At 40.1% G+C, this 19,749-nt stretch overlaps 1 protein-coding gene across 2 annotated transcripts; it reads left to right on the top strand.

Annotated features, from left to right (window-relative positions):
• Positions 1-4,441: 4,441 nt before the first annotated feature.
• Positions 4,442-17,937, top strand: SDR42E1 (short chain dehydrogenase/reductase family 42E, member 1). Of its 2 annotated transcripts, none has more exons than XM_090260716.1 (3): positions 4,442-4,532; positions 15,919-16,012; positions 16,752-17,937. In XM_090260716.1, exons 2-3 carry the CDS (start codon positions 15,945-15,947, stop codon positions 17,860-17,862), a joined length of 1,179 nt encoding a protein of 392 aa, XP_090116842.1. In that variant the 5' UTR covers positions 4,442-4,532; positions 15,919-15,944; the 3' UTR covers positions 17,863-17,937. The 2 variants fall into 2 exon arrangements, with proteins under 2 accessions (XP_090116842.1, XP_090116841.1); XM_090260715.1 differs by lacking the exon at positions 4,442-4,532 and adding an exon at positions 13,847-14,857.
• The last annotated feature ends 1,812 nt before the right edge of the window (positions 17,938-19,749 follow it).

The raw sequence follows: 19,749 nt of genomic DNA, 5'->3' as shown, positions 1-19,749 counted from the left end.
ATCTTGTTGCTCCAACATTTCCTAGGGTGCTATTCTCATCTACAGTGTTGAAGCTGATTCACTGACCAAGCTGAGTTCTAGTACGCAGGAAGGGAAAAAAGAGGGCAAACAATTCCTTCTAAACATGTGATGTAAAAATTGGACACACCATTTCCACTCACACTGTATTGGCAAAAACTTAGCCACAAGGGCACATCTAGCTTTAGGGGTTAAATGTTGTTTTTATTCTGGATGATCATGTGCTAATAAAACACTGTTATTAAGGAAGAAGGGAAAGATATTTTCGGTAACAGCTAGCAGTCTTCCACAAAACAAATGTTGGTTTTGTTGGTTGGTTGGTATGTTCTTTGGTTATGTACCAAGAATCTCTTCTTTGGGGGAAACCATACTTGTCATGTTCTGTAATAGTCTTTCTTTATCCAGTGGTTGGGTGGAACTGGATCCCATGTGTGGTAGGCTGACTACTGACTCCCCTGGCCCACCAAAATATCCATGTTCTAATCCCTTTAACCTGTGGATGTTACCTTCCACGTCAAAGGGACTTTGCAAGTATGGTTAAGTTAAGGATCATGAGATAAGCAAATTATCCTGGATTTTCTGAGTGGGCCCTAAAAGTTACTACAGGTATCCTTGTAAGAGGGAACCAAATGAAGATTAAACTATAGAAGACAGAGAAGGCCATGTGACAACAACGGAAGCAAAGAGAGATTTAAAGCTGCTATATTTTTTACTTCGAAGATGAAGGAATGAACCATCAGACAAGGGATGCAAAGAATATGGTTCATAAACTGCAAAAGACAAGTAAACAAATTCTCTTCAAGAGTCTCCAGAAAGAACCAGACCCACCAACACCTTGATTTTAGCCCAATAAAATTGATTTTAGATTTGTAGCCTCTATAACTGTTAGAGAATAAATATGTGTGATTTTAAGCCACCAAGCCTGTGACAATTTGTTACAGCAGCCATAGGAAACTAATACATCATCTCCAGTAAATAATAATCTAGTCTCAGCCAATCAGAATATATCATCTTCCAGCCAGAGTGATTGTTTAAGGGATGATCAGATGGCCCAGGACTGTCCAATCAGAGTCTTCAGTGGGACTTCTGCAGGAAGTAACAGGGGGAAAAAAACACTCTTGCTCAAGGACCTGAGAAGTATCCAAGGTATTAGGAAGTTGTCAGCTTTGACTGCCAATGAATCCCATCCTGTTGCCACAAGATTAACAGCCAACCAAGGAGCAAGAGGAGCTAAGAGATGGAGAGACAGAGCTCTGATGATGTTTGAGATCCTGAAGCCAGAGCCACCTTTTGGGGGGGGGGGGGCTTCCTCTTAGAAGGGGCTGATGTAACTCAGAATAGGCTTCCAGTTACTGGAGCCAATCATTTCTACCTATATTGGGGTAGATTTCTATGACTTTCAACCCAAAGAGACCAGACTAACATAATTGATATTCACACTTTTCAATCCCTGAAAAGAGTAAAGAAAAGTGGTAGAGATAAAAGCTTTACTATCTCAGCAAGTTCTTCATGTCCTTCTGAAAAAATGCCAGTGCTTAAACCCTAAACAGAAATCCTTTGGCCAAGACACTCAAAACAACATTTAGTTTTAATCAGCACTATTTTAACACTTAGTTTAATCAGTACTGAGAAAAGCATGGGTCATAATAATGAGATATCTTAAATTTTTAAAAGGAAAAAGAAAAACCATTGACCCAAATACAATGCTTGATAATTCTGAATCAGTGCTATAAATGATTATAAAAGAATGTTAAGATGCTTAATTGCTAAATAAATGAAATATAAACATTAATTTTGCTACTAGAAGAGTTCTTTAATATATAATGGGAAAAACATTTTATCAAATGCACTCTAAGTGATAAATGCTAATTTCCCTTTCTAAAACAAATCAATTCTTAAAACCATTAACCACCAATTAATGTAACTGCTTTTTCTATTTATTTCTCCCTTTTAATTTTTTTTCACTAATGGAAGAAAACAGATTTATCCAGAAGATAGAGCAGCATAGTGGAAGTTAGCATGAAGTATAGAGGGATTTGGAGTCAAAAGCTTTGGTTTTTAATCCCAATTCTGTTGATTACTAGTTCTGTGACCTTGGGCAGGTCACTTAACTTCATTTGGCTTCCAGGTGTAGCACGGGACTACTACAAGGAATCCCTTACCCACCTCAGGAGTTGTGTCAGTAAACACCTTTTCGGGCAATATGTCTCAGCCTTTACTGTGTACAGGAATTCCCTGGAGAATTTCATATTTTGCTAGAATGTTTAAGATTCCTGTTAGGTTTGGAGTGGGACCCTAAATCTGCATTTCTAATAAGCTCCCAGGTGATGTCTATGTTGGTGATTCACACTTCTGAGTAGCTAAGTTTTATGGTGACTTCGGGGCTCATAATGACTTTCCTTCTCTAGAAACAGCCTCCATTTATAGTAGTGGGCCATTAATAGCTGTTCTTGTACGCCCTTGCCATAGCTAGCTATAATAGGGGTGATTTCTGACCTAACCTGGGCCAAAAGAAGGTCTCACCTGCAAATCTGGTTTTGAACAGAGATAACCACAGATGTGACATTTAATCACTTGCTCATTCATTCAGTAATTCTTTTACATTCTCTTTATGTCAGATGCTGTAATAGAAGTGGAGATGTGCCATCAGTCAAGCAGCTCTTTGCCCTTACAGAGCTTTCGCTCTAATGATATACAATATAATTTCAGATGAGCTAAGTGTTGTGAAGGACTGGAGAATTTCAAGGATTGTAGGAGACCTGGTTTAAATGGAGATGCTGGGGAAAGCAAACCTTTTGCTTCCCTTTCTGCAGAAACCTTGGAGGCCACATGTTGAATTTCTATAAGAATCCAATAAGCCAATAGGTGTGAAGTATAAGTGTACACGTGGGAGGGATTATGACTGTAAGTTGATTTTTATGCATTGTAGTCCCTGTTTGGACATATTAATGGGAGAAAGAAATTAAATAAGCATTGACATATAAACTCACACTAAGGTCAGTTTCTTTCTCTGGTTATTTCTCTCTTGATTTCCTGTTCAGACCTTTACAAAATAAATTTTACTAAATTTCACTAAACTGCAGCAGAAACTAAGGAAGTAATTATAAAGTTTGTAATTTTCCTTTAAAACGTAAGTGCTTAGATTTCAAAAGAGTCCTTGGTGGCACAAAAATATTAACATTTAAAATTGCCACACTTACTCTCATGTGCTATCAACAAGCAGTAGATCTGGGTGCCCCTCAGAGTATGAACTCCGCAAGGAAAAAATCAGTCTTCTGAACTGCATCCTCAGAGGAGTCTTTTCCTCTTTGACTATTGGTCTCAAGGGCATGTAGCTGCTCTCCCAACCCCCTCGCTAGCCTTCCTCCTTCTCTCTTCTAATTTTTGTGCATCCTAGGAGGCCAGAGCTAAGCTGTTTCTTGAGACTATTTGGTACAGCCATATCTCAGTCTCCTGAGATTTGTGGTTGGATCATAGGAGAACAAGACAGATGGGCATGATCAGAGAGCTCAGTGCTAGGGACTTAGCTTCCTTCACCTGACCTTCATTAATTTTTATGTTGAGGTTGTCCTTGTGACTTTGTGTTCTTAATAGAAAGAGCAGTAATTACATACTTCATATGAGCCTCTTTGAGTCTGAATGCAGCAAGAAGAGTGTATGAAGTCAAAATCTCCATCCTTTGAGCCACCAAAATGAAATCCTCCCAGCCAGGGGTCAATGTGTGTGTGTGTGTGTGTGTGTGTGTATGTGTACATGCAACTTTCAAAGATGGGCCTCTCAGGAAGACCTTTGAGCGAGGATGCCAACTTTCCTTTTTACATGGCTTTTTAAAGACTTCAGTTCCTTTAGCAGCCAAGATTACTCTTGGCCTTATTGTCTACTCAGTGACCAGAAGAAGTGGAACTGGAAAAAAATAGTGAAAATCAGAAATGCGGGAAAACACATGGACACACATAAATATGGAAACTCAGATAAATAGAAACTTAAAAAGATAGAGGGAAACTTTAAAATATTTAGGAGTCTCATGAAGCCTCATCCATCATCCATCCATCCGTCCATCCACCTACCACCCATACATCCATCCGAGCAATACTCACTGAGCTGAGCCCCTCCTATTTATCAGCCACTGAGAAGGTGTGGGGGAGTCCGGGGGCGGGGTGGGGGAAGGGGGAGGTTACAGAGATGGAGGTGGAAGTCCAAAAGCAGAAATTGGAGGTGGGAATAGCAGTAGACTTGACTCTGTAAGAACTCCCATGAAGCTGAAATACAGGGGTCGGGTAGGTGGGGGAGATTCATAGAGTGAACCTGCTGTCCCAACACAGGTGAGAAGTGGACGAAAAACCTGTACATCATAGAGATGCTAAGACCTCCAGGCTTCCTAGAGAGGCCAGGAAGTGGCTCCAAGAGGCCGGTCGAAGGCTCGGGAGGGCCTGAGCGGGGCCGGCATTGGGCGCCTGAGTTCTGCCCTCAGCTGTCTCGCGCACGTGGCTGTTGCAGCGTGGTTTGCGGTCGCTGTGAGTGGGCCGCGGGGGTCGAAAGGGCCGCCCCTGCCTGGGGACTCGGGCTGAGCTGGCTGGAGGACTGCGACTCCAACGCGCGTGGGGGTGGTCTTGGGGCGGGGGAGGGGCGCTGAAGGCGACCCTGGCGGTACCTGGGCTGCATGGCAGGCGAGGTGGGACGAGCCCAGTGTCAAGGGGTACGCAGCGCAGTAGTGAGCGATGCTGACCCTGGTGGCCAGAAAATGTCCCCTTTTTCAATTCTTTAGGATTCCGAGAAGCCAGGCTCAGCGTGGCTTTCTAGAATGTCTCCGAGGCTTGAAACGCCGGCTAGTTGCTGCTGTTCTTTCTTTATTTGCTTGTTTGTTCATTTATTTTTAGAGAGAAGGGAAAGGAAAAAGGGAGAGAAACATCACTGTGTGGTTGCCTCTCACTCGCGACCCCAACTGGGGACCTGACGTGCAACCTAGTCATGTGCCCTGACTGGGATTGAACCAGCGACACTTGACTCGCAGGCCGACTCTCAATCCACTGAGCCACAGCAGCCAGGGCTGTTCTTTTTTTCTTGGTTTTTAAAGCGGCAGTCCCCAGGCTCAGAACTTTCAACAGGCATCTCTGTAGCTAGATTCGATCTTTCGTTGTCATCTCAGTTTTGGGGGAAAGATTACCCTCTACGACAAATGATAGTGTTTCCCATTTAAATCGGCAGCGTAAGGTTAGTAGATTTAAATAAAACAGTAGGGAAATCATGGTACCAGGTGAGCAACACTGCATTGTCCCAACCCAGCTGGGGAGTCCTGCGGACCTGGCTTTAAGCCCAGGGGCCAGCTCAGCCACTTAGGACCTGTAGCTGTTGTGGGCCAGTTTCTTTTGTTTTTTGTTTTGTTTTTTAGTTTTTTTTCTTCGAGCTTTGAGATATAATTGGCATGTAACATTGTGTAATTTTAAGCTGTGCAATGTGATAATTCAATACATGCATATATTTTGATGGCCGCAGTAAGATTAGGTAACATCTCCATTACCTCACATAATTAGAATTTTTGTGTGTGGTGAGAACTTTAAAGATCTCTCCTGGCAACTTTAGGCCATATAATACAGTATTGTTAACTGTAGTTGCCATGCTGAATATTATTAGGTCCCACATAACTGAAAGTTTGTACACTTTGACCGACATGTACTAATTCCCTCATCTCCACCACCCTCCAGCCCTGGTAGCTGCTGTTTTATGAGTTAATCTTTTTGTGGAGTCCACATATAAGTGATACATAGTATTTGTCTTTGTCTGACTTATTTCACCACATAATATCATCAAGGTCTATTTGTATTGTTACAAATGGCAGGATTTCCTTCTTTCTATGACTGAATAATATTCTATTGTGTGTTTTTGTTTATCCATTTATCTGCTGATGGACACATAGAGACACTTAGGTTGTTTCCATGTCTTGGCTTTTGTGAATAATGCTGCATTGAATATGGGATGCAAGTATCTTTTTAAGATAGTGACCATTTACGTCACATATATGTGTGGGCAAGTTTCTTAACCTTTGAGCCTTTATCCTCATAGGAGCTAAAGCTAATACAGGTTTACAGTTTTAAGTGTGCAAAACAGAATTTATTCTTGTATTATTATTTATTAATTATCGTATTATTTCCCAAATGAACAACTGTAAACCTTTTATCACAACCTGTAATAACTACCTCAGAAGATTATTCCTGAAGTTTCAATGGTAAATCTTTAAAACTCATAGCCCTTAAAAAAATAATATATGTAGTAATAGCTGTTGTTATTTTCATTTTAGAGAAGAGGAAGCAGGATCAGAGAGATTCAAGGACTGCTCAGGATCACACAGGAAATTAGTGGGAGAGCCAAGTCTAGGACCCAGATTTTCTAATTTCCAGCCTAGCAAGCTTAACTCTGCATCCCCATTACCTCTGTCTTATGGGAGGGGATGGAGCACCTCCTTCCTGCCCCTCCAGGTAATGGAAGGGCTCCTATGAGGTTCCAGAATTTGTTAGCTGTGAAAGCCCCCACGGGACTCAGGTCAGTAAATTTGGGATTAACAAATTCGTACTTTGTCTCAGAGGGCTGTAAGGAGCATCAGAAGAAATAATTGGTGGAAAGAGCTTAGTACAATGTCTGGCACACAGTAAGTGCTTAATAAATGGCAGCAGGTATAACTTGGATATGTTGAAGTGGCAAACAGGCTGAGCTAGGGAGCGGAGGACGTACAAGTGTAGTATTCCTTGCAGATACTGCGGACAGTGGCATTTGAAAAGGCTGCAGAACACTCCATTTGGATTTACTGGATTTATCATCTACCAGATACTCCTTGTCCCTGCAGATATTCCCGAAGAAATGGCCTCTGCCCATACGGAGTTTGGGAATCAGATAGGAAATACCAGTTATAAAATGAAGAAATTACTTCTGTCATAAGCATAGTGAAGAATTTCAAGAATCCTTTGTGCAATAAATATTTGAGTAAAAGTAGTTTGAGTGAGTAGCTGGACAAGAAGATTTGATATACTTCAGTTTATACTTAAAACAGTGTGCACAAATATCCCTGTTTTTTATAAGTATGTCGACTTCCCACTTGCTGTTGTGCCCTTAATTTCCTCCCAGATGCGTTTGGCCTTTTTGATTTTACATCTCATATCCCTTTTACCTATATCAGGGTTAACTCTCCTTATCATCTCTAACTACTTCTGCATCTTTATTGCTTTGACTGCTTTATATTAAACAAATAATTTTCAGATCATGCATGGGATTTGAACAGCACCACTTCTAAGCCCTCTAGCCTCAGTGTATTTTCCTGCTCTCAATTCAGTAAGAATGCAGTTATCTTTTGTCTCTAGTCAGTAATAGGGCAGTCATTTAAAATTCTCTATCTTGGGGTTAAACTACCTGGAGATATTTTTATCTTCCTTAAAGTAAATACAGTACATTTTTAAAAAGAAAGCAGTCTTCAGTTCTCTCTGTTCCATACTGTAGTGCAGGGGTCCCCAACCTCCCTCCTCCCTGCCTCCTGTCCCCCCGCCCAACCCTGATCCATGTAAGAATTGTCTTCCACGAAACTGGTCCCAGGTGCCAAAATGGTTGGGAACCGCTGCTCTAATGGAACCTAGATTTGTATATTGTATTATAATACAAGAGGGTTAGTAACATCATCTTGAACTCATGGGACGAAGGAACTGTGTGCATAATCTGAAGTTCTTATTACTGATCCTTAGCATTTAATTAGGTCTTTGTAAATCTAAAGCACTCCTAGTCATTTTTATGAGTTTCTTCTCATAACTTCCCTGTGAGGTGTCAACTTTATTACCCTTGCTTTATCTCCATTTTATCAAAAGGTCAGGCAGGTTTTAAATTTCTTTCTTTCTTTCTTTCTTTTTTTGTTTGTAATTAAGATTCCTTTCTCTTGATCATGTATTTAACTTTAACCTGTGTCTACTGAAATGACTGCTCAGGTCAAATGTGACCTTCCCCCACCACCCAGAGGAAAGCAATTACTGAACACAGCCACGTTTTGGAAGAGCCTCAAAGCAATTGCAATTATACACGCCAGTCTGAGTGCCCCTAGAAGGAATTAGAAATGAATTAATAAAACAGAAGCTATAAAGTATATTAAAATCAGGCAGCTGATTGAAAAAATAAACTGTATATACTCTTTTTTTAAATCCTTCTGGCTTAGTGTTTATGGGAATTTCTTGTGACGTAGGGAGCCAGCAAGGGAGGAAATGGCTCCTGGATGGCACCATTAAAGCTGGTGACCTGCAATCTCGAAAGATTTCACTGACCCAGTAGATAGGCTTCTTTTTTCTTTCCTTCCTTCCTTCCTTCCTTCCTTCCTTCCTTCCTTCCTTCCTTCCTTCTTTCTTTCTTTCTTTTTTTGGATTTTTAATTACAGCTGTCCCATTTTTCCCCCATTTCTCTCCCCCCCCAGCCCACCCCTTCTCCCACAATCATCTCTCCCCGTTGTCCATGTCCATGAGTCATTTATACACGTTCCTTAACTAAACCCTTCCCTTACTTATCCCCCTTCTCTCCCACCCCCCTTCCCCCTATTGACTGCCATTCTGCTCTTTGTTCTATTTAGTTCGTTTGTTTGTGTTGTTCTTTAGTTTCCTGTATCAGGTGATATCATATGGTATTTTTCTTTCGTTGCCTGGCTTATTTCACTAAGCATAATTCTCTCTAGTTCCATCCGTGTTGTCACAAATGGCAGGAGTTCCTTCTTTCTCTCTGCTGCATAGTATTCCATTGTGTAAATGTACCACAGATTTTTAATCCACTCATCTACTGATGGGCACTTAGGCTGTTTCCAGCACTTAGCTATTGTAAACAGTGCTGCAATGAACATAGGGGTGCATAAGTTCTTTTGAATTAGTGTTTTAGGGTTTTTCGGGTATAGTCCTAGCAGTGGAATCGCTGGTTCAAAAGGCAGTTCCATTTTTAGTTTTTTGAGGTAATTCCATACTGTTCTCCATAGTGGCTGCACCAGTCTGCATTCCCACCAACAGTGCAGTAGGGTTCCCGTTTCTCCACATCCTCACCAGCACTTGTTGCTTGTTGATTTTTTGATGGTGGCCGTTCTGACAGGTGTAAAGTGGTATCTCATTGTGGTTTTTATTTGCTTCTCCCTGATGGCTAATGATGTTGAGCATTTTTTCATGTGTCTATGGACCGTCTGTATGTCTTCTTCAGAGAAGTGTTTGTTCAGGTCCTTTGCCCATTTTTTAATTGGGTTGTTTGTTTTCTTGATGTTGAGTTGTATAAGCTCTTTATATATTTTGGAGATCAGTCCCCTGTCTGTGATGTCACTGGCAAATATGTTTTCCCATATGGTTGGTTTCCTTTTCATCTTGCTGATGTTTTCTTTTGCTGAGCAGAAACTCTTTAGTTTGATGTAGTCCCATTTGTTTATTTTTTCCTTTATTTCTCTTGCCTTAGGAAATGTATCCGTGAAGATATTGTTACGTGGGATATCTGAAATTTTCCTGCCTATGTTTTCCTCTAGGACTTTTATGGTGTCATGACTTACATTTAAGTCTTTGATCCATCTTGAATTTATTCTCATGTGTGGTGTAAGTTGGTGGTCTAGTTTCATTGTTTTGCAAGTCCCTGTCCAGTTCTCCCAGCACCATTTGTTAAAGAGGCTCCTCTCACTCCATTTTATGTTCCTTTCTCCTTTATCAAATATTAGTTGACCATAGAGGCCTGGGTTTATTTCTGGGCTCTCTATTCTGTTCCACTGATCTATATGTCTGTTCTTATGCCAGTACCAGACTGTTTTGACCACAGTGGCTTTGAGGTATTGTTTGCTATCTGGTGTTGTGATTCCTCCTGCTGTGTTCTTCTGTCTCAAGATTGCTTTTGCTATATGGGGTCTTTTTTGGTTCCATGTGAATTTTTGGAGTATTTGTTCTAGGTCTGTGAAATATGTCATTGGTATTTTAATAGAGATTGCATTGAATCTGTAAATTGCTTTGGGTAGTATGGCCATTTTGATGATGTTGATTCTTCCCATCCAAGAACATGATATTTGCTTCCATTTATTTGTATCTTCCTTTATTTCTTTCTTCAATGTTACGTAATTTTCAGAGTACAGGTCTTTTATCTCTTTGGTTAAGTTTACTCCTAGGTACTTTATTTTTCTTGTTGCTATAGTAAATTGTATTTTCTTTTTTGTCTCTGTCTCTGATATTTTATTGTTGGTGTACAGAAATGCCTTAGATTTCTGTATATTTATTTTGTACCCTGCTATTTTGCCAAATTCACTTATTATATCGAGTAGTCTTTTAGTGGAGTTTATAGGGTTTTCTAGGTGTACTATCATGTCATCTGCATATAATGATAGTTTTACTTCTTCTTTCCCAATTTGGATGCCTTTTATTTCTTTGTCTTGTCTGATTGCTGTGGCTAGGACTTCCAACACTATGTTGAATAGGAGTGGAGAGAGTGGACAGCCTTGTCTAGTTCCTGATTTCAGGGGGAATGCTTTCAGTTTTTGTCCATTGAATATGATGTTGGCTTCAGGCTTCTCATATATAGCCTTAATTATGTTAAGGTATGCTCCCTCTATTCCCATTTTGCTGAGTGTTTTCATCATAAATGAGTGTTGTACTTTATCAAATGCTTTTTCTGCATTTATTGATATGATCATGTGATTTTTGTCTTTCATTTTGTTTAGGTGATGTCTTATATTTATTGATTTGCGAATATTAAACCATCCTTGCATCCCTGGGATGAATCCCACTTGATCATGGTGTATGATCTTTTTGATGTATTGCTGGATCCTGTTTGCCAATATTTTATTGAGGATTTTAGCATCTATGTTCATCAGTGATATTGGCCTGCAATTTTCTTTCTTTGTTGTGTCTTGACCTGGTTTTGGGATTAGGGTAATACTGGCTTCATAGAAAGAGTTTGGGAGTTTTCCCTTTTCTTGGATTTTTTGGAATAGTTTGAGGAGGGTAGGAGTTAGTTCTTCCCTGAATGTTTTGTAAAATTCGCCTGTGAAGCCATCCAGTCCAGGGCTTTTGTGTGCAGGGAGATTTTTGATTACTGTTTCAATTTCCTTCTTTGTTATTGGTCTGTTGAGACTTTCTACTTCTTCTTGATTCAGTTTTGGAAGGTTATGTTTCTAGAAATTTGTCCATTTCTTCTAGGTTGTCAGATTTCTTGCTATACAGTTGTTTGTAGTAATTTCTTACTATCGTTTGTATTTCTGTGGTATCAGTCGTGATTTCTCCTCTTTCATTTCTGATTTTGTTTATTTGGGTCTTCTCTCTTTTTTTCTTGATGAGCCTGGCTAGAGGCTTGTCGATTTTGTTTATTTTTTTGAAGAACCAACTCCTAGTTTCGTTGATCTTTTGAATTGTTTGTTTAGTCTATGTCATTTAATTCTGCTCTGATCTTGATGATTTCCTTCCTTCTTCTTGCCCTAGGCTTTGTTTGTTGCTGTTGTTCTAGTTCTTGTAGCTTTAGGGTTAGATTTTTTATTTGAGACTCTTCTATTCTTTTCAGATATGCCTGTATTGCTATGAACTTCCCTCTTAGGACTGCTTGTGCTGTGTTCCATAGGTTTTGGGCTGTTGTGTGTTCATTATCATTAGTTTCTAGAAATTTCTTGATTTCTTCTTTGATGTCATTGTTAACCCATTCATTATTTAATAGCATGTTATTCATTCTCCATGAGTTTGAGTGTCTTTGATTTTTTTTCTCTGAGGTTGAGTTTTAGTTTCAAGGCATTGTGGTCTGAAAAGATGCTTGATATAATTTCAATTTTCTTGAATTTGTTGAGGCTTGTTTTGTGTCCTTTCATGTGGTCTATCTTTGAAAATGCCCCATGTGCATTTGAAAAGAATGTATATTTTGCTTCTTTGGGGTGGAAAGTTCTATATATATCAGTTAAGTCCATGTGGTTTAGTGTGTTGTTCAATACCTGTATATCCTTGGTGTTTCTTTGCTTCGATGATCTGTGTATTGTTGATAATGGAGTAATGAAGTCCCCTACTATGAGTGTGTTGTTGTTAATATCCTTTTTGTGGTCTTCTAGTATTTGCTTTATGTATTTGGGTGCTCCTATGTTGGGTGCATATATGTTTATCAGTGTTTTATCTTCTTGATGGATTGTTCCTTTAAGTATTATGAAATGTCATTCTTTGTCTCTTTTTATTGCCCTTGCTTTGAAATCTGTTTTGTCTGTTATGAGGACTGCTACCCTGGCTTTTTTTTCAGGTCCGTTTGCTTGGAATATTTTTTTATATCCCTTTACTTTCAGTCTATGTAAATCTTTTGTTTTGAGGTGTGTTTCTTGGAGACAGCAAATATGTGGGTCCTGTTTTCTTATCCATTCCATTACCCTATGTCTTTTAATGGGAGCATTTAATCCATTTATGTTTAAGGTTATTATTGACGTGTATTTTTTCATTTCCCTTTGTACCTCTGTTCCTCTACTCTTTTTTTTTTTTTCTTCTTTTTTCTTAGAACATTCCCTGATAGGCTTCTTTTCATTGCTGTTTGTCCTACTAAATCATTCATTTTTCCTTACTCATTGCCATCTTTTTCTTCTGAACCTTCCTGACCGGATCAGTTGTACAAGTTCTTGCCTCAGTTTTTTCTGGGATTAGTTGGAAGGAAATGAAGAGTAGCATGAACAGGCCTGGCATTAATTAAGCCTTAATAATTTGAACTTGTACATCCCAGCATGAATAATGTGAACATGCGCCATGATTGACCTATGGTCTTGTGACTCAACTGGAATGTGCAGTTCTAAAAACAAAGAATAATTAGAGATTAAGAAGAATTTCTGTTGGAATCTTCTTAATTGGACTCTTTGAGGCCTCATTCATTTTCCGAATTCCTTGCAGTGGAATTCTTGTGGAGAGATTAAGAATAGCCTAAAATTTATCTGGTATCCTAGTAATCAAAACTCTTATTACCTGTGTGTGCGTTTTCACTTGGCTTCAACACCTTCCACAGACTTTCTACCCGGACACTGCCTGCTGCCGTTTCTCTTAGATGCTTGCCAGCCCTCATCCTGATTTCAGCTAAGCACGCTGGCCCTCTAGCCCAGATCCTCATCACTTCTTACCTAGACTTGCCTGTCTTCAGGCTCTCCCTCCTGCAGGGAAATCTTGATCTTTCGCAAGGACCAATTTAGCATGCCAGTTCTATAATCCTAAAAAGGCTTTGTATTATCTATAGAATAGGATTCCCACTCCCCAAAGGGGACTCAGAGCTGTCTTCACGCTAATCCCCAGCTACCTTTCCTCCCTAACTCCCCAACTGTGTACTTTGGCTTCAGTTTGCACACCAGCCACCACACATCTGCTGCACTATTGCCCAACATCAGCCTTCCCTGTTGCTATTCCATTCATTTACGGTGGTCCCTCAAGCTGTAGTAACCTTCTGCCTCATCTCAGCCTGCCTGAGTCTTCCTGTTGTCTCAGTTCAACTCTACTGCTCACACTTGGATGAAGTCTCTGCTGATCTGACCTTTAGAATGAATTTCTGTTCCCATCCCACCTCAGTGCTCCCACAGCACCTGGTTTATCCCAGCATTATCACAATAATCTCATCTTCTCCTTGTCACCTTGTACTTTAGATATTTGCAAAAGCCTCTCTCCTTCATTGGAAACTCCAGAATGCAGGCAGTCTGTCTCATTTAACTTTATGTTGTTTTCATTCCAGAGCTTTATGGGAAATAAAATGGCAGCGTTAATTGGCATAACATAACAATGACTCTTAGACACTCCAGGGCACTCCATAATTTGTGCCCATCATAATTTCACTAAATTGGATGTATTACATAGTTGAAAGTTATCCATAAACTCAACAAATATTTGTTGAACATTACCATGTCCTAGGTTCTGGTGGGGACACGCTAGTGAAAGGCCAAAGGTCTGAGTTCTCATGGCACTTACATTCTGTTGGAATGAGATCAATAATTAAAAACAAACAGTTACTTTAGATCGTGTAACGTGCCGTGAAGAAAACAAACAGCATTGATGGTAAGGGAAACTGTTTTAGGTGGGGCGACCAGACCAGCCTCTCTGAGCTGAGTGACACTTGAACAGACCTAAATATTGGGAAAGATGCAGTCAGGTAGTGACACTGAGGTGAAACAGGAAGTGGGCCTCATGGCACAGATGAGCTTGGCATTCTCTAAGGAAAGGAAGGAAAAGTCCAGGTCGTTGGAGGATAGAGGACAGATGGCGGGAGAGGGAGATGAAGTCACAGAGGGAGATTGCCAGCAGGTCTCAGAGGTGAAGGTAAGAAGTCTCAACTGAAAGGTCAGCAGCTGGCATCTCTGTACTGTGTTCTGAAACAGCGTCTGTAACAAAGTTGTGTGATTATGTTACATACTATTCAGTAGACTTGACTACATTTTGTTTTATGGCTACTCCAAATCCAAAAGGGAGGGTTCTGCACTCAGAACATAATAGAATTGTAAGGTCACTTAGATTAAAGGGGTGCCAGTATATTCATTTTTCATGACTTTTCTTGGAAGCACAGCTTAGGCAAACCTTTGGAATCCGTCAGCATCCTCCACACCATCTTGCCCATTTTCCTAGTATTTCTCATACCCTCAGGCCATGAGAGTTCACTTGCTGAATCTTGTTGTCAGCTGTTTTAACAAACGCCTTAGTTCTGCATGAATGATCTGACTAGTTTTCCTGGCAATCTGATCCACTCAATGCACTTACCCAGAACTTGTGCTTTTGGGAGATCTAATAGTGGTATGTGGGCGTGTAATGGAATAATCGAATCCCTAAACTCTAGAGCTTGAAGTAAAGGAAATTCAAGCAACGACATCCATGGAGCATGCATATTATGTCAGGTAGTTTCCTTGGCATTTTTAATATACTATCCCATTCAGTCTTCATAAACCTGTGAGGTTATTATTAGCTTCACTATTTAAATGCAGCAACAGGCTCAGAGGGATTAACTTGTCCAGTTGGTAGGGCTCTTGGTTGCTTCTTCAGTCCCCTGCCTAACTACACCTCTGAGTGTGTCTACTGACATGAGAGAGAGAGAGAGAGAGAGAGAGAGAGAGAGAGAGAGAGAGAGTGTGTGTGTGTGTGTGTGTGCCCAATGCATCTGAAGACCTGCGTGCCTCCTGTTCCATTTCTTCTTGAGTGGAAAGAGTTTAGTGGGCCACTTTTTGCTGGTTCTGTCTTGCTCTTGACAGAATGGGGCCTTGGAACCTTGAGAAGATATTATAGATATTTTTTATAAAATGTAATCTATAATATATAATAATTACTATTATTATTTTTGCTTAGAAAAGGTGTGAGGGAGAAGTGAGACTGCCATGGGTCTTGAGCACATGCAGTACTTAAAGATGTCCTGAGAATGGGTTTGCTATATGAAGGAAATTTTTGCCCCTTACCTTTTTAAAACATAGGATTAATAAAACACCAGTATTAAACAAACCATGATGCAAGTGTACTATTTTAAATAAAAGATGTTGGAAATTGGATTTAGAGTTCTGGCCTTGATTTTTCTGGTGCATGGGAGAAAATGCTTCTCTACTACGTTTGAATGAATTCTTTTCAAAAGGGCTCTAATTTTTCGAAAGATTAAGAATAATGCCTTACATCTGGAGACTGTTTTGTGGTTTCCAAAGCACTCCCTGGTAGTTATTTTACTGAACCTTCACATTGACCTTATCAGGTAGGCAGGGCAGATATTTCTGTCCTCATATGAAATAGGGAGAAATTTGAAATCCAAGAAGTAAAAGGGAGAAGTTAGCTAACTTCACACAGCCATGACTAGAACCTAAATCTTAGCTTTCATTCTACTAGAGCAGACTGCCTTTTTGTTTTTGTTAACCTCAAATTAGAGACTGTCATATTTGCATTTGGATCAGTAACAGTGCTGCATACTTCTTTCTTATAGGTCCAGTTTTCCTTAGACTGCCCCAGATGGACTCCCAAAAATCTCCAAAGGAAAGTGTCCTTATTACAGGAGGAGGTGGCTATTTTGGTTTCCGGTCAGTTTCTGGAAAAAGTACAACTTTCAACTCTGACATTAATACAGTATAGACTTTTGTTTGTATAGTGTTAAGCCGGGAATGAACTATTTTGCCTACTGCTCAGATACTGAAACTAAGAGCTACAGACATATTCCATGTCAAGAAAAATTCTTTTTTTAAAAAGATTTTATTTATTTTTAGAGAGAGGGGAAAGGAGAAAGTGAGGGAGAGCCTCATCAATTTGCAAGCGATACATCGATCTGTTGCCTCTCACATGCACCCAACTGGGGACCTGGCATGTGCCTTGACTGGGAATCAAATCAGTGACCTTTTGGTTCCCAGGCTGGCATTCAATCCACTGAGCCACACCAACCAGGGCAAGAAAAATTCTTTACAAAGCTATTAAAGCTATTAAATTGGGGAGGGGAGATAGTCACATCACCAAAACCTACCTAATTAAAATAATAGTGATTTTTTCAGTTGTGTTATTCATAAATATTCCAAAGAATGGATGGTGGGTCCTGGAATAGAGGAGAAAAAGTGTAACATGTAGATATCACTATCTCATTGTAATTTAAGTGGATATGAGGATTCTCATCTTTGAATATTTGCATAAGGCTTACCCCAATGAACATATAAAGTGAGGGATTCAGGATAAGCCACGAAGACTCTGTAAATTATTTTACACACTTTTCCTAGACGTAGCTTAATTAGCTTAATTGTAATTTGATCTAACATTTACTCTTCATTATTTCAGCCTTGGCTGTGCTCTGAACCAGAAGGGAGTCCATGTGATTCTGTTTGACATCAGCATCCCTGCTCAGACCATTCCAGAAGGAATCAAGTTTATACATGGAGACATTTGCCACATGTCTGATGTAGAGAGAGCCTTCCAGGATGTGGATATAGCTTGTGTGTTCCACATTGCCTCTTACGGTATGTCAGGGCGGGAGCAACTGAATCGAAACCTGATTGAAGAAGTCAATGTGGGGGGCACAGCCAACATCCTCCAGGCTTGTAGGAAGAGAGGGGTGCCAAGATTAGTTTACACTAGCACTTTCAACGTTGTCTTCGGAGGTCAAGTTATCAAAAATGGAGATGAATCTCTGCCTTACCTACCTCTTCACCTGCATCCTGATCACTACTCTCGGACCAAATCTATCGCAGAGAAGAAGGTGCTGGAAGCCAATGGTACATCCCTAGAAAGAAGCAATGGTGTCTTAAGGACTTGTGCTCTGAGGCCAGCTGGCATCTATGGGCCCGGAGAACAAAGGCACCTTCCCAGAATAGTGAGCTACATTGAGAGGGGCCTGTTCAAGTTTGTGTACGGGGATCCCAAGAGCCTGGTTGAATTTGTCCATGTAGATAACTTGGTGCAGGCTCACATTCTGGCCTCAGAGGCCCTGAAAGCTGATAAGGGCTACATTGCCTCTGGGCAGCCCTACTTCATCTCAGACGGCAGACCTGTGAACAACTTTGAGTTCTTCCGGCCTTTGGTTGAGGGCCTGGGCTACCCATTCCCATCCATTCGCCTGCCATTGACCCTCATCTACTGTTTTGCTTTCCTAACAGAGATGGCCCACTTTGTTTTGGGTCAACTGTACAACTTCCAGCCCTTTCTTACCCGCACAGAAGTTTACAAAACTGGTGTCACACATTACTTTAGTCTAGAGAAGGCCAAGAAGGAGCTAGGTTATGAGGCTCAGCCATTTGACCTCCAGGAAGTAGTAAAATGGTTTCAAGCCCGTGGTCATGGCAGAAGTCCTGGGAGTTGTGACTCCAACTGTTTTATTTGGGATGGGCTGTTGGGTTTACTCTTGGTTATAGCAGTTGTCACATGGCTGCCTTCTGTGATTTTGTCACTGTGAAGGAGGAGATAAAAATAAGGTGCTGATCACACTTGCTGAGATGGTTTTTAAGAAAGACAGGTTTTAAAATGTAGATGGATACAGATATCTGGTGCCAAAATTTGACTTTAAATTGCTACTTAAGAATAGATTCTTGGATTAAGTCTTCATTTCTTACCCCCTTGTACTAATCCTGATGGGAGGAAAAAGAAGCAGATAAATTTGAAAGCTGATTTTTTCTGTGTCCTCCCTCTTTAGATGGGCGCAGTAGAAGTCACTTTGGAGCCATGGAACTAAATTTAGAGTAGAAATGCCTTGTACTTATTTCTGTTCCATACACTTAGTATCAACTTAAAAGAGACTAAAATGGATATTGATACCAGAATGGCAAACTACTAACAGGCTTGGAAATGTGTGAAAAACACCAAATTGGACCAGATCCCTATAGACCAGCCCTTTGGGGAGATGGCGACTATTGTAGGGGAGACATTAACTATTCACAGCATAAGTTTTGGGAATTAGTTTTTACCCTTTGTGATACAGGCACATTACACCTGTGTAACCACATGTTAATGTTTGATGTTTAAACAAATAGACCTTTATCTGACCTCATAAGATTCTTTTGAGAATTAAATTAGACACAGCATATAAAGTGCCACTCAATATACTTAAGCCATTATTTTTATTAATATTCTTACTGTACATTCCTTGGTTGGGTTTTCTTCCTCTCAGTATTCTGTTTAAAAGATGCTGTTGCTGCTAACCTTCCTGGAATGCCTTTGTGATGTGCCCTCAGAGTCTGAAACAAATGTGTTCAAATACATTCAGTGTTTGTAAACTTTTGGTCTTTGAGGATAGATTGAAATTTAGGAAACAGTTAAAAATCTGATATTTAAGGTAGATGATCAAGATAATGATGCCTATGTAATTTAAAAAAACAGCATAACTGGAAACTCATAGAGTGGCTTTCTTACTGGGAAGAATTTTGTTCTCTGAAAGCAGTTTCCAGTAGGAATGCTTTGAACAATGGTGGCATTGTCTAGCCACCCGTGGGGACCACTTTGGATGACTTTCAAATTATACCACTGCATAGAGACCAAAGTAGAAAGAAGACAGAGAATCTTTACCCATCCCATGATTCCAGCTATGGAAAGGACTGTTAAAACATAAAACTATAGGTTGCTGTGGAAAGTAGTGTTAGAGTTGTCCTGAGAGAATCTGTGGAAGGAAGATGCTAGATGAACAGTCCTGGGTGAATGCTGCCTGGATGTTTTGGAAAAAGTGCTCAACTTCATACCCGAGGACCCGCCACCATGAAGGTTTTGTGTGGCCTTAACCACGTAACTGAAGCCTCTTGGGAAATGGGAATGACTATATTTGCCCTTCCTATAAACCCACCCACCCACCTACCTCACAGGATTGGTTGTGAGCACAAAAGATGTGGTGAAAATTTTTTTAATATATAAATTGCAACATAAATGTGGTGGAAGTGATTGTTTTTAGTAAAGTAATTTGGGAGTTTTATAAGATGTTTTTGCTTTTTAGTCTGGGGGTAACTTCTGTGAGCACCTACAGCATATCTAACAGTCCAGGTGCTGTGGGGCAGGTTTCTCTGCCCTTCACAGTCTAACAGCATAGTAATGACATGATGTGTCCTTATGAGAATGTCACTGATAGGCCAGATAAGAACAGTAATAACATTTATCCGTTGCCATGGAGAAGGATCGCAGGCTTTCAAAACATCTTTTTAATGAAGTCTTTCAAAAGAATGATAGAGACTTCTAAGTTTTCTCTAGCCAAGTATAACAAGCATAGAAGGGTTTTGCTTATTTTTGTTTTCATAATCAATAAATCTAAATGAAGCTCAGGATTGATGCATGAGTTTCTTTGTCATCCATTTGGCCATTT

The sequence above is a fragment of the Furipterus horrens genome, unplaced genomic scaffold (genome assembly GCF_987537825.1).
Source record: "Furipterus horrens unplaced genomic scaffold, mFurHor1.1.pri manual_scaffold_13, whole genome shotgun sequence".
NCBI lineage: Eukaryota > Metazoa > Chordata > Mammalia > Chiroptera > Furipteridae > Furipterus > Furipterus horrens.
Note: the sequence above shows the minus strand (reverse complement) of the source record. Positions and strands in the feature narration are given on the sequence as shown.

What these genes read in the sequence shown, in the direction of transcription:
- SDR42E1 (XM_090260715.1), top strand. An exon ending in GGTGGCTATTTTGGTTTCCG is followed by an intron (nt 16,013 to 16,751) that starts GTCAGTTTCTGG and finishes TCATTATTTCAG; the next exon opens with CCTTGGCTGTGCTCTGAACC.